Source organism: Hemitrygon akajei, chromosome 2 (assembly GCF_048418815.1).
Source record: "Hemitrygon akajei chromosome 2, sHemAka1.3, whole genome shotgun sequence".
Lineage (NCBI taxonomy): Eukaryota > Metazoa > Chordata > Chondrichthyes > Myliobatiformes > Dasyatidae > Hemitrygon > Hemitrygon akajei.
Genome location: NC_133125.1, coordinates 53,975,466 through 53,990,560, shown reverse-complemented (window position 1 = coordinate 53,990,560; position 15,095 = coordinate 53,975,466). Strand labels below are relative to the sequence as shown.

The 15,095-nt window shown below is 44.3% G+C and overlaps 1 protein-coding gene across 1 annotated transcript in view; it reads left to right on the top strand.

Annotated features, from left to right (window-relative positions):
• Positions 1–3,918: 3,918 nt before the first annotated feature.
• LOC140720674 (uncharacterized) overlaps positions 3,919–15,095 on the top strand; it is a 189,719-nt gene continuing 178,542 nt past the window's right edge. Inside the window, 1 exon segment of the mRNA XM_073035523.1 lies at positions 3,919–4,035. Coding sequence (XP_072891624.1) covers positions 3,969–4,035 — 67 coding nt within the window. The 5' untranslated portion in view covers positions 3,919–3,968.

Sequence of the window (15,095 nt, the reverse complement as noted above, 5' to 3'; positions counted from 1 at the left end):
AGATGTCAGTTGACAGTTTGTCTCTAGAGATGGAGGCAGACAGATTGAGAAAGGAGAGGGAGGTGTCAGAGATGGACCAAGTGAATTTAAGCACAAACAAGGGAAAGTCTGCAGATGCTGGAAATCCAAGACGCTTAATTTAATACAAGAAATGTAAGTGAATTTAAGAGAAGGGTGGAAGTTAGATGCAAAGTTGATGGAACTGCCATGGGTGTATGAAGTAGTACCAATGCACTATTCCTCCTGCAACTCATTTCATTCTCCCCACATTCTCAAATCCCCACCTCTCTCCACCAGACTCTACTGCTCACCAACATAAAACCACAAGACCAAAAGACATAGGATCAGAATTAGGCCACTCAGCCAATTTGAGTCTGCTCCACTATTCCATCATATCCTTCTAACACCATTCTCCTGCCTTCTTCCTGTAACCTTTGACACCCTTACTAACCACCACCGCTTTAAATGTACTCAAAGACTTGGTCTCCACAGACTTCTACAGCAAATAATTCCACAGATTCACCACCCTCTTGCTAAAGAAATTCCTTCTTATCTCTGTTCTAAATGGACTTCCCTCTATTCAGAGGCTCATTTACTATAGGAAACATCCTCTCCGCATCCACGCTAACTAAGCCTTTCAATATGCAGTAAGTTTCAATGAGATCTTCTCCCCCCCCCACCACCATTCTTCTAAGTTCAAGCAACTACAGGCCCAGAGTCATCAAATGCTCCTCATATGTTAACCCTTCCATTCCCGGAATCATTCTCATGAATGTCCTCTGGGCCCTTGCCAGTGCCACCACATCTTTCACTTTTCTTAGATAAGGGACCCAAAACTGCTCACAATATTCCAAATATGGTCTGACCAATGCTTACAAAGCCTCAGCATCACATCCTTGCTCTTGTATTCTAGTCCTCTCGAAATGCATGCTAACATTGCATTTGCCTTCCTTACCACCAACCCAGCTTGCAAGTTAAACTTTAGGGAATCCTGCACAAGGACTCCCAAGTCCCTTTGCACCTCTGATTTTTGAATTTGCTCCCAGTTTAGAAAATAGTCTAAACCTTTATTCCTTCTACCGAAGTGCCTGACCATACACTTTCCTACACTATATTCTATCTGCCACTTCTTTGCCCATTCTCCTAATCTATCTAGGTCCTTCTGTAGACACCCTGCTTCCTCAACACTACCTGCCCCTCCACCGATCTTTCTACCGTTTGCAAACTTGGTCACGAAACCATCAATTCCGTCATTGAAATTGCTGGCATATAACGTGAAAAAAGCAGTCCCAGTACCAACCCCTGCACACACTAGTAGTCTCTGGAAGCCAATCAGAATAGGCCCCCCTTTATTCCGACTCTGCCCCCTGCCAGTCAGCAAATCATCTATCCATTCTAATATCTGTCTTGTAATATCATGGGTTCTTATCTTGTTAAGCAGCCTCATGTATGGCATCTTGTCAAAGGCCCTCTGAGAATCCAGGTAAACAATATTCACTGACTCTCCTTTGTCTATTCTGCCTGTTATTTCCTCAAAGGGTTCCAGCAGATTTGTCAGGCAAGATTTCCCCTTAAGGAAACCATGCCCTCTTTGACTTGCTTTATCATGTGCCTCAAAGTACCCCAAAACCTCAATAATGCACGGCAACATTTTCCCAACCATGGACATCAGGCTAACTGGCCTATAATTTCCTTTCTTCTGCCTCCCTTCCTTAAAGAGTGCAGTGACATTTGCAATTTTCCAGTCCTCCAGAACTATTCCAAAATCAAGTCATTCTTGAAAGATCATTACCAATACCTCCACAATCTCTTGATTGACTTCTTTCAGAACCCTGGGGTGTGGTCTATCAGGTCCTGATGACTTTTCTACCTTCAGACCTTTCAGCTTCTCAAGCAACTTCTCCTCAATAATACTCATTTCTGCCCTCTAACACTCTTGATTATCTGGCATACTGCTAGTGTCTTCAACAGTGAAGACTGTAGTAGTCTTAACTTCATCTGCCACTACTTTGTCCCTCATTATTAACTCTCCAGCATCATTTTTCAATGGTCCAATATCCACTCTTGGCTCTCTTTTACTCTTTATATTTCTGAAAAACCTTTTGGTAACCTCTTTGATAGTATTGGCTAACTTACCTTCATATTTCATCTCTTCTCTCCTATTCCTTTATTTTATAAATGCTTCCCAATCTTCTACATTCCCACTAATTTTTGCTGTATTATATGCCCTCCCTTTTGTTTTTATCCTGTCTATAACTTCTTTTGTCAGCCACAGTTACCTCATCCTCCCTTTAGAATACTTTATCTTCGGAATGCATCTATCTGCACTTTCTGAATTGCCTCCAGAAATTCCAGTTGTTGCTGTTCTACCATTAGCCCTGCTAATGTCCCCTTCCAATCAAATTTGACCAGCTCCTCTCTCATGCCTCTTTAATTCCCTTTACTGCACTATAATACTGATAGATCTGACTTTACCTTCTCTTTCAAACTGCAGGGTGAATTATGATCACTGCCTCCTATGTGTTCCTTTACCTTAGGCTCCCTAATCAAACATAGTAAAAGAAATTTACAGTCACCAAGTAATTTACCAACCTGTACGTTTTGGGGGGGGGGGGGAAGACTGGAGTACCTTGGGAAATGCATTACAGGGTCAGAGCGAGAATATGCAAATACCACACAATTAGCATGAGAGGTCAGGACTGAACCTGGGTCAATGGATCTGTGAGGCAGCATCTCTATTTGGTGCACCACTATGTCTCTCATGGGGGGGTTATATGGATGGAGAAGTGGGGGGGGGGATAGTCATCTTTTAGCAATAGCTTTACTGACCAGCTAAGTAAATAGGGTGGCTACAACAGGTTAGAATTTGTGTATAATGTAGATACCTTCTAAGTTTACCTTTTGACTCCCTGGATTACCTGCAGATTAGTATATAGTGGATAACTTTTCCACTTGCCTGGGTAAATGCAGCTCTAGCAACATTCAAAAAGATCGTATTCATCAAGTATAGAAGAGTACCCACCCCCAGCCAACACCTCAAACATTGCCTGATCCGGGACTGACTAGCTGCGTCTGCAGTCCATAATTTGGCAAGACGGACCACAATTCACTGAGATTTGTTCATAAGACCCACAACCTCGGCCACCCAAGTCAAGGTAAAAGGAACAGAACACTTCATAATTTCATAGTCACTTCCTTATCCTGGATAACACACCACTCAGTTGCTGTTCCTTCACCATCGGCGGGTTAGGGTACTGGAGTTTACCCGCACCGTTGCAAAATGGGGCACGTTCACATGGGCTGCAGCCGTTCCACAAGATGGCTTTCTACCTCTCTCAACATCAAATAGAATGGACAATACAGCCTGGTTTTGCTAATCATAGGTAGACACGAGATAACTTTAGTCATTACAAATAATTTTGTTCCTCTTGGCCAAACCTGTGGACTATCGGAATGCAGATAAACTTTTTACTTTCACCTACCTCCGAGCTGCACGCAATCAGAAGGACGGTGAGGTATAACTGTATAGTGAACCCCCTTCGCCAAGTACATTACACATTGGCACTAAGAGCCATTAACCAACAAAAGCGAAAAGGTGCGAGGGACGGAATACGTTCGGCTAAATCGATTATTATCAGCCGGTTTCCAAGCAGCAGTATCGACAAGTCTGGGTTTGCCATGCAGTTATTTAACAATGTAATTAGGTTAGGAGACACACACCGACCAACCAGTTGTTCCAGAGAGCAGAGGGAATGCATTTAAGGATGATATAAGAGCACGTCCCTGCGTCATTCTGGCGTGGCTGTCTATCTTCTGTTTGCCGATAGAGCGAGGGATTAAAAAAAACTCCCACACACACACACACACACACACACACACACACACATACACCTAATATTTCCCCCCCCCCCCCCCCCCCCTACCATTAGAGAGCAAAGGCTAGCTTTCGGCCGGCGGAAGGCGGTGAGATGATTCCTGTTCGTGTGGTTTTGCTGCTGTTGGCAGCGTGTTCCTATCGGTGCAGACAAGTAAATGGTAAGTGACTCCATTATCTTGGAGCTGAGCGAGTGGTTACTGTAAAGACGGTAAGTGACTCCATTGTCCACTTTGATTCTCTAAGGACCAACTTTATCCCTCACTATCCTGTTGCTATTAATATAACTGTAGAATCCCTTTGGATTTAGTTTCACCTTACTTGCCAAAGCAACCTCCTATCATCTTTTAGCTTTTCTAATTTCTTTCTTAAGCTTCTTTTTACCATTCTTTATATTCCTCGAGCACCTCATTTACTCCATTTTGCCTAGATTTATTGCAGATCTCTCTCTTTTTCCGGACCAAGTTTCCAATATCCCTCGAATACCATGGTTCTCGCAAACTTTTAACCTTTCCTTTCAACCTGACAGGAACATAAAGATCCTGTACCCTCAAAATTTCACCTTTAAATGACCTCCATTTCTCTATTACATACTTCCCATAAAACAAATTGTCCCAATCCACTCCTTCTAAATCCTTTCGCATCTCCTCAAAGTTAGCCTTTCTCCAATCAAAAATCTTAACCCTGGGTCCAGACCTATCCTTCTCCATAATTATGTTGAAACTAATGGCATTGTGATCACTGGACCCGAAGTGCTCCCCGACACATACCTCCGTCACCTGACGCAGGTGGCAGTATCGTATCCACAGGAGAAGGAAAGAATAGTCTTTAGAAATTGGCATGAACGAGTGGATCTGAACGGTTCGTGCTGTTTTCATGTTCCCTTTTGAAGCCGTAATGTTGAGTGATTTGTGGTCGTGACGGACTGCACATCTGAAATGGTCTTTGTTGTAACAGTCTCGAGGGCTTGTACACATTTCTTGCGTTCGTTTACTTTTGACTGACAATCGCTTGTTACTTTTTTTAATATAAAGCTGCGTATAATCGTGCGGGAAAGCTTTTAGAATAAATAAGATACTGATAATTGTTGGACCGAAATGGGGAACCGCGAGACCATGTTAAATGTCAATTTTAAATACATTTACAAAACATTCTAAAAAAAATTGCTGATTTCAATCCTAGATTAAGATGCTCGAATTTTAATGTATTTCTTAGTACCGTGCACATTATTGTAATGGTTCCCACCTGCTGACGTTTATACCACCTCTTTTAACTTGGAATTGTCTGTCCTGGTTATTTGGGAAACTTAGCAAGTCTGAAAGGCAAATCCATGAGGTGTGCCTGCTCCCTAACCTGAGCGGTATGATGCAAGCCCTCGCCAGCGTTGCGATGTCCAATGAATAGATTGGGTTCCTAATTAGTCACAGGTATAAGACGTGAATGAACCAGTGCACATGTTGAAGATGCGACAGTGGACTTGATGTCGGTGTGCCATTGATGACATTCAGGTCTTTCTTCACAGTAAGGTGCAAGGGAGTAAATGAAACCTCTTCACTGGTTTGCCCCTCCACCTGCCCTTTCAGCAACTTCTGAGTGTAGTTAATGTAAACGCGTGAGGTCTCGTTTTGCTTTGCGCATGGTTTGCTTTTTGATAACAATTGGAGCATTAAACTTTTAAGTATTTGCCCTGAACTTGAGGCTTGCCTCACTTTTAACCTTGTAATTGTAGCTTCAAACGCGTCGCGACTGTCTCTTGAAATAAAAGGGTTGAGGCCTTAGATTTCTTGGCTGGAGTGAATATTTGTGAAATATGGGTCAGTACAGGCTGGGAGGCGGAACATGCCATTCTAGTCTAGTGTCCCACTTGTGGTGTAGCAAACCGCTACACAGTGAAGGTTACCGTGTTGGACTCGATTCCTGCTTCTGTTATTTGATGCCTTGAACCGCAGACCCGTCTTGGAAAGTGATTGGTCAGCGAATTGTACTAACCGTCCAATGGTAACTCTCGGTGCCGCACTTCCTCCAGGGATTTTTATTGAAGCATTGCCAAACATCATTAATGACCTTCACTTTAATATTTTTGCAGTGTGTACAAACAGACCCTCGGACACAACCCACTGCCTGGGCAATTCTTTGTTGCGGAATACAATTGCTGTAGGTAAATTAGGCCATCTTCGTTCCCTTTTGACTGTTTCGGTGCCGGTTGCAAATAACGAGTACTTAACTCAGACCACTAGTTCGCATGTAAATAAAAGTTCACTTGCTCAATTAACTACATTCCCACGTGATTGTCGGTATAAAGAAAGGCTAATTATTTGAAGTTGCTGAGGATTATAATGACACTTGAAAAATTAGGATGCCGGCAACCTAAGGCCAATGGCTGTGGTGAACTAGATATACCTGTCTGGGCTGCTCCTGTGGCTCCTCCCACAGACCCCTGTATAAAGGCGACTGTGACCTGTTGCCCTGCCTCATTCCCCAGGATGTAGTGTTGTTCATTCTTCCAGTCAATAAAAGCCGATACCTCGTTTCCTACGTCTCAGCGTGAGTTATTGATGGTGCATCAATGGCTAAAGAATTGATAAAGACAAATGGAGGCTTTCCCTTGTACATCAAATGAATCATCATTTTGCAGGCAATGATTCTCCATGCACTTCACAAGTGAGCAGCTGCTTAGCCTGCCAGAAATGTTTCCCATTCCCAGATTGTGGAAGGGGTTAAAGGTCAATCCTTGCTGCTTTAGGGCAGTTCCTTCAGTCCTTCGTATGGGACTTCATGAAGAGCTGAAGGTGTAGACCAGAAACTGAGGATTGAACAGTCCCATGAATGTTGCAATGGGAATAAAGCTGGCAGCAAAGTGAAGGTGCTCGCCCCCTCCCCAAAACACTGCTGAGTGGGGTAGATGACCAGGAAAATATGCAAGTGTTGGAGAAACAAATACAAGTCCTTCAAAATAGCAGGGTGAGGGGTACAGTTGGGATGGCCTAGTTTGTAAATGAGAATCAGGTTTATTATCACTGACACTGTAAAATCTGTTGTTCTGTGGCAGTAGTGAAGACAAAAATACAGTGAATTACCATTTTAAAAACTGCAGAACAGAAATGGGGAGATGGTGTTCATGGACTCTTTAGAAATGTGATGGTGGTGTGTTAGCTGTTAAAATGTTGAGTGTGGGTCTTCAGGCACCTGTACCTTGCAGATGGTAGCAATGAGAAGAGGGCATTTCTTGAGTGGTGAGGCTCCTTAAGGGTGGATGCTGCCTTCTTGAGGCAGCACCTTTTGAAGATTTCCTCTTTGGTAGGGAGGTGTGTAATCACAACAGAGGTGGCTGAGTCTGCGACTCTGCAGCCTCTTTCGATGCTGTGCGTTGAAGCCTCCATACAACCAGTCAGAACGCTGTCCACTGTGCACCTGTAGAAATTTGCTAACCAGATCCAGAATGGCCTGGCACGAGACAGTGAACCTGGTCAGGTGTCAGATCTCTCTGGGTGACTATATCAGAGACGGTGACCACAACTCCCTGACCTTTGCCGTAGGAATAGACAATATGGGGACATCGTGATGCAATTAGACTGGAACTCAATCAGCTGCTCCATCTCACCCCTGTACATTCCCTACCTGACATCTGAGATTCTGCCATCAGGGGTGGTGTCAACAGCAAATTTATGGATGGTGTCTGAACTTTGCCTAGCTGTACAGTAATGTGTAGAATGATAGGTGAAGCACAGATGGAGCAGAGGTGATCGACGAAGCATTGCCCCAATTTACGACAGGTCTCACCAATGTGTAGGAGGTCACATTGAGCACTGGGCACAATAGATGATCTCAGCAGATTTGCAGGTGAAGTGTTGCCTCACGTGAAAGGACTGTTTTTTGCCCTGAATGCAGGTGAGGGAGGAGGTGAATGGGCAGATGCGGCACTTCTAGCTACTTGCAGGGGTAAGTCCAGGGAGGTAGATTAGTGGGGAGGGAGGAATGGACAAGGGAATCACAGAGGGAGCAATATCTGGGAAGTGGAGAGAGGGAGGAGATAAAGATGTTTGGTGGTAGGATCCCAATGGTGGAAGTTGAAGAGAATTGTGTGTTGGACGCAGAGGCTCATGGGATGATAGTTAAGGACAAGAGGGCCAGGATATTCCCCAGGACCTTGAGGGAAGTTTGTGTAGAGATAGCAGGAGCTCTGACGGAGATCTTTCAGATGTCATTAGAAACGGGGATTGTGCCGGAGGATTGGCATATTGCTCATGTGGTTCCATTGTTTAAAAAGGGTTCTAGAAGTAAGCCTGGCAATTATAGACCTGTCAGTTTGACATCAGTGGTGGGTAAATTAATGGAAAGTATTCTTAGAGATAGTATTTATAATTATCTGGATAGACAGGATCTGATTAGGAGTAGCCAGCATGGATTTGTGCGTGGAAGGTCATGTTTGACAAACCTTATTGAATTTTTTGAAGTAGTTACGAGGAATGTTGACGAGGGTAAGGCAGTGGATGTAGTCTATATGGACTTCAGCAAGGCCTTTGACAAAGTTCCACATGGAAGGTTAGTTAAGAAGGTTCAGTCGTTAGGTATTAATGCTGGAGTAATAAAATGGATTCAACAGTGGCTAGATGGGAGATGCCAGAGAGTAGTGGTGGATAATTGTTTATCGGGATGGAGGCCGGTGACTAGCAGGGTGCCTCAGGGATCTGTTTTGGGCCCAATGTTGTTTGTAATATACATAAATGATCTGGATGATGGGGTGGTAAATTGGATTAGTAAGTATGCTGATGATACTAAGGTAGGAGGTGTTGTGGATAATGAGGTGGGTTTTCAAAGCTTGCAGGGAGATTTATGCCGGTTAGAAGAATGGGCTGAACGTTGGCAGATGGAGTTTAATGCTGAGAAGTGTGAGGTTCTACATTTTGGCAGGAATAATCCAAATAGAACATACAGGGTAAATGGTAGGGCATTGAGGAATGCAGTGGAACAGAGAGATCTAGGAATAACAGTGCATAGTTCCCTGAAGGTGGAGTCTCATGTAGATAGGGTGGTGAAGAAGGCTTTTGGAACGCTGGCCTTTATAAATCAGAGCATTGAGTACAGAAGTTGGGATGTAATGTTAAAATTGTACAAGGCATTGGTAAGGCCAAATCTGGAATATTGTGTACAGTTCTGGTCACCGAATTATAGGAAAGATATCAATAAATTAGAGAGAGTGCAGAGACGATTTACTAGGATGTTACCTGGGTTTCAGCACTTAAGTTACAGAGAAAGGTTGAACAAGTTAGGTCTCTATTCATTGGAGCGTAGAAGGTTGAGGGGGGATTTGATCGAGGTATTTAAAATGTTGAGAGGGATAGATAGAGTTGACGTGAATAGGCTGTTTCCATTGAGAGTAGGGGAGATTCAAACGAGAGGACATGATTTGAGAGTTAGGGGACAAAAGTTTAAGGGAAACACGAAGGGGTATTTCTTTACTCAGAGAGTGATAGCTGTGTGGAATGAGCTTCCTGTAGAAGTAGTAGAGGCCAGTTCAGTTGTGTCATTTAAGGTAAAATTGGATAGGTATATGGACAGGAAAGGAGTGGAGGGTTATGGGCTGAGTGTGGGTAGGTGGGACTAGGTGAGATTAAGAGTTCGGCACGGACTAGGAGGGCCGGAATGGCCTGTTTCCGTGCTGTGATTGTTATATGGTTATATGGTTATATGTGGCAGAGATGCAGGAACTAAGAAAAGGGAAAAGCATTTTACAGGAGAAGGTGGGAAGAAGTATAGTCAAGATAACTGTAGACTTTTTCTGGTGTTCAATTTTAATCAGTGATGATGAGTTTGTCAAGATCAATGAATTTCTGTATCTTCATGATCAGCAGTGCTTTAGCTTTAAAAAATTTTGTAAAATCTTTCAAAATGTAATGTCATGTCTTTTAAATTGCTGCATCCAGCCTGCTGAATATTTATAATTACTTTCAATTTTCAGTTCATTGTGATAAACCTGCTTGTTTCATGATCAGCAGACTGTTATGTGGCATATTTTCACCCCACTGCTAAATCCATACTTTCAATACACGATCAAGATCTTAATTTTTTCATCTTGTGCAGTTTTTCTGAAAAAGATTTCATTAACTTGTGTTCATTACATGTGAATACGCTTCTCAGAGCTGTCTAATGTGCAGAGATCTGCACATCGGTGGTTAACCTTCCCAGTGCCGTGTGGTATTTTCCATTTGTGACACCATGTCCAGCGCTCAAAAATTTCAGATTCCAGAGGTTGTCGGATTGTGTAATTTTGGATAAGGGTGTACTTAACCTGTAGTATCAATAGAAACCCCACTGGCAGGGGGTTTAGAACAGGTCTGAAACCAAAGTAGTGCTGTTTCTGAGAACACCTCAGTCTGCAAGGATAACTGCTTTAACTCTCCCTCTTCTCTGGCTTTAACCTTCTTTCAGTATTCCAATGGACCCAATCCTTTGAAACACAGTACAGTTATTTGAATTATTTTAAGTAAAACTATTGAATTTGGCTTTCCTAAGCTGTACCAGAATGAGCTGGCTTTTAAAGTTTATAACAGCAACAGTTTGCTTCGACATAACCTGAGTTTCTATCACTGACTTAAGATATTTATTGTGCTATGTCTCAGTTCAGGTTTTCATTTTTTTTTGCAGCTCCAGGCAGTTGGTAGCTAATAACTTTGCCAATCTCCATTTTGAATTTCATTTGCCAAAATTTCCTGATGCCCCTTGTTACGTTCCCCAGTAACCGGGTAATGTACCTGCAAAGATAGTTGGGTCCGCTGAGCCTGGTGCTACTATTTTCAAACGTTTTATTTATAAAGGGGCACAAACGTATGGTTAATACAAAACATTCAGATCATATACACCGTCAAAACTCAATCTAAAGCATAGGTGCGGTAATAATCAATCAAAAATGAGCTCTATCGTTGTCTAGGGGTTGAACGATTTGTCCAATTGAAATATAAAAGTCTCGCCAGTTCATGGATGCTTTTTGCCGCTTGAGGGACCGCTGCGTGTTCACGGGTTGGATAGAGAAAATAAACTTGCCAGCCTTCTGGACTCAAAGCGTGAGATTGAGAACGGGAGTTCCTCGTTGTCAGTCCGAAATCCTTTTCAGACTTATTAGCCACTCGATTCCCTAGCTAGGGGATCCAAATCACACGTGGCTTCCGAGCAGCTTCCCGTTATTACAAGAGGGATGAGCGATGGTGTCCGTCTAGTGCGTCGCTAGAGTACCGCCTCCAGCAGTCTCCTTTTTATCATGGCTGGCAAGATTTGTAAATGTCAATCAAGGTAGGGTGAGACCATCCCCACACCACATTGCCCGAGGGTGTCCATGTCCCTGATATCTGGCACGTACTATAGAGTTGCAATTCACACAGGTGCCTCTAAGAACAATGGTCAACTCCGTGGCATTGTCTCTCATTTCCTGGGTCCAAGACCCGAATTAATAGCGATCTTGCGATTCTCTTGAAGGAGGGGGCTGAGGTCATGACACCTCCCCTCTTAAAAGTTTTTTACCAGCGGCTAAAAACAAGTTGGTACAGGATCTTTTTTTTTGGACTCTAACATACTACACCAGCTTTTCTCTTCACAGAGTACTACCGTTATACATTCCAGTCAGTATCTAAACAGGTAACAATTACAATGCCCCTTTCTTTAATATCTTAACATCACGTACCGTACTAAAGTCTGGTAGCACCAAACTTCAGCTCAATAACCACCTATTTTTATCTATTTTCTTCAGCAACACAACTAAGGAGGTGTGATCCTAGCTTCGGTGCATCTACAAAAGTTTATACAAATACTAATCGTTTCAGTCGTGTTATTTCACCGGCAGGTCTCCAAAGGGTTGTCTTTATTAGTCACCGGCTTGGGCGCAAACCCGTACAACCGGCGTCGCTGTTTAAAAATGACAATTTCTATTAACCCTCTTCTCTTTCCCGGGGAGTCCCCCCGTGGGGAACTTGAGTAATTTGGCGAGGTACTCTCCCGCCTTTCCTATCCTCGAGGGTTATCCTCTTAACTCCGTGTCCCCAACCTAGTCCATCATGGGAATTTCTGCCCAATTCCTTAATGCTACACAGGTAGTTAACCCTTTTGTCAAGACCATACAGGCTGATGTGTTTTAGTTCGAACCTTTTTCTCCGGCCGCATTTAAATTTCGGCTTCCTCACAGCGCTTTCTCGAATAACAATAACGTGTGAGGCCCCTTTACATTCCAAATCAACCTGTAATCGATGCGCAGGCATCAATCTAGACTTGAACTTTTTCCCTTTCGATTTGGGAACTACAGATTTTCTGTTCTCCTCCACAACAACAGTTATCTCCCCATTCGTAAACTCCACATTAACTCTGAACACTCCCTTCAGCACAACCATCTTTCCCGAACCAAGTCTATCTGATCCAAAAGGACGGCCGTCTCGTCCAGCTGAGTCAAACACCTCAGACTTCTTCTGAGCTCCGTGACTAGGTTCAGGACCACGTGCATCCCCATCTTGGACACACTCAAACGGAGCATTGGCCTCTTCCAGGCTTTCAATACCCGTACCCTTTTCAAATTCTAAATTCCCCTGATCCTCCCAGTTACGCTCTGGGCAACTCACTTCCGGAGTAACCTCAACCCCACGGGCTGAAACAACCCCATCTGCCAACCCAGCAGACTTCTTCAAGGTAATGGCATCCTTTTCATCTAGGACTGCCCTCATCTCATAATCGGGAACACCTTTATAACTCTCAACTTCTTCAAACAGGGCTGCCACCCCATACAGATCATCCATGTCCAATTCTGGACCTTTTAACAGCTTTATCTGTTTCTCATCTTTGTTTCCTACCTCTAGGACCTTTCTCTTCGCTAAGGGAGGATCTACCTTCTCTCCCTTACCCCCTTTTACGTTACTATTCCTCGTTCTACCGCCCTCGAAACCCTCGTGGCACAGGGTCGGTAAAAACGTCTGAACCAATTTTAAGCTGCTCCTGTTCTCAGCTGCCGCTCTCGACAGGCTGCGAGTGTCCGCGCATGCGGGATAGCTCGGGGACTCTATGGGCGGGGCCTCAACACGCACCGGTCGGCGGGTCATAGTCATGGCCGACCAAACTTTTCCTCCTGCTAAATCATTCCCAAGGAGGACATCCACGTCAGTTCTCGGGAATTCTGATGGCACCCCCATTTCAACTGATCCATACACCAGCTCACAATCCAAAATGACCCTACGCAAAGACACCCTTTCTGTCCCTTTTCCTATTCCTCTCAGGGCTACCTCGCCCGTCGGAGGTCCGAATTGTAATACGTTACGGCTAATTAATGATAGCTCCGCCCCCGTGTCTCTCCAAATCCGTACGGGAATTGGCGGGTCCCCCTTCCTCACAGACACGGTTCCGTGTGACAGATAAATCTCCGACCCCTCGCGCTCTCTGCTCCCCTGGGACCCTCTTGCCGATTTTCTGATTACCACTGCACACCCAATAGGGATCGCTGCTCTCTCTCTCTCTGGCTCCTTTCTCTGAGCAAAGCATTTAGATGCAATATGACCCACCTTTCCACAATTAAAACAGGTTAAACCAGGAAATCTCCAGGTTTCCTGTCTGTTATCCTCACTTTTTCTGCTAGCTCCCGGCGGGATCTCCGCCTCCGCCGGCGGACTTTCCCTACCATTCCGATGGTCTCTCGGGTAACTTTTTGGCGAGGAAAACTTTGTCTTGTGGGTTAGGGCATATTCATCTGCGAACCTAGCAATTTCTGAGATGGACTGATTCGTCCTCTCATTTAAATACATTCGGATCTCTTCCGGAACACAACCTTTAAATTCCTCAATCAAAAATAACTCCCTGATACGCCCATAATTCTCGGCCACCTTTTCCGCGGTGCACCAACGGTCCAAGAGCACACCCTTCTCATGGGCTAGCTCGGTATACGTTTGATTCCACCCTTTCCTTAAATTTCGGAACCTTTGTCTATACGCCTCAGGTACTAACTCATAACCTCGGAGAATGGCCTCCTTTACTTGATCATAATTCCCTTCCCCTTCTGGGGGCAACGCGGCATATGCCCGCTGTGCTTTCCCTCGTAACACACTTTGTAACAACGCCACCCACTGCTCTCTGGGCCACTTCTGATTCACTGCCACCTTTTCAAAAAGCAAGAAATAACTATCAACATCCGTCTCCTCGAAGGGGGGGACCAACCTCAACGCCCGACTAACATCAAACCCCTCCTCTCTCTCTTCCCCTTGAGCTCTTCGCTCTTGCCTTCGCCTGTCCAGCTCCAATTCATGGCTCCTTTGTTTCTCTTTCTCTTCTGCTTCTGCTTCTAGCTGCTTTAGCTGGAGCTCATGACCCTGTTTCATCTCTAATTCCTTTAGTTTGAACACCTGCTCCCTTTCCTTTTCCTTTTCCTTTGCAGCTCGTTCCTCAGCCCGTTCCTTTTCCTTTGCAGCTGCTTCTAGCTGCTTTACTTTAAGATCATGTTCCAACCTTACTTTCTCCAACTCTACCTGATCTGTCCCACTCGCTAATCTCTTTTCGGGGATATTTTCCAAATCCTCCGCTGCAAACACCTCCTTTTCAATGTAATACTGATTTATGACCCCTCGCACTTCCTGCTTTTTCATTGAAGACCTCACCTCTGCGAGGTCTAACCCCTTTGCCAGATTTACCAAGTCAGATTTGGTAGCCGTCCCTAGCGCCTCTACCGTCGGGTTTCTCATAAATTCACCCACATCCATCTTTGCTGGTTTCCTGTCTGGCTGCCTGCGTAACCAGATTTAAGTTTGGACTTACAGCCCGATTCACTGAACCTCCCCTTTTGTTTCAAATCCGGGACGAGCAACCCACTTGTTACATTCCCCAGTAACCGGGTAATGTACCTGCAAAGATAGATGGGTCCGCTGAGCCTGGTGCTACTATTTTCAAACGTTTTATTTATAAAGGGGCACAAACGTATGGTTAATACAAAACATTCAGATCATATACACTGTCAAAACTCAATCTAAAGCATAGGTGTAGTAATAATCAATCAAAAATGAGCTCTATCGTTGTCTAGGGGTTGAACGATTTGTCCAATTGAAATATAAAAGTCTCGCCAGTTCATGGATGCTTTTTGCCGCTTGAGGGACCGCTGCGTGTTCACGGGTTGGATAGAGAAAATAAACTTGCCAGCCTTCTGGACTCAAAGCGTGAGATCGAGAACGGGAGTTCCTCGTTGTCAGTCCAAAATCCTTTTCGGGGT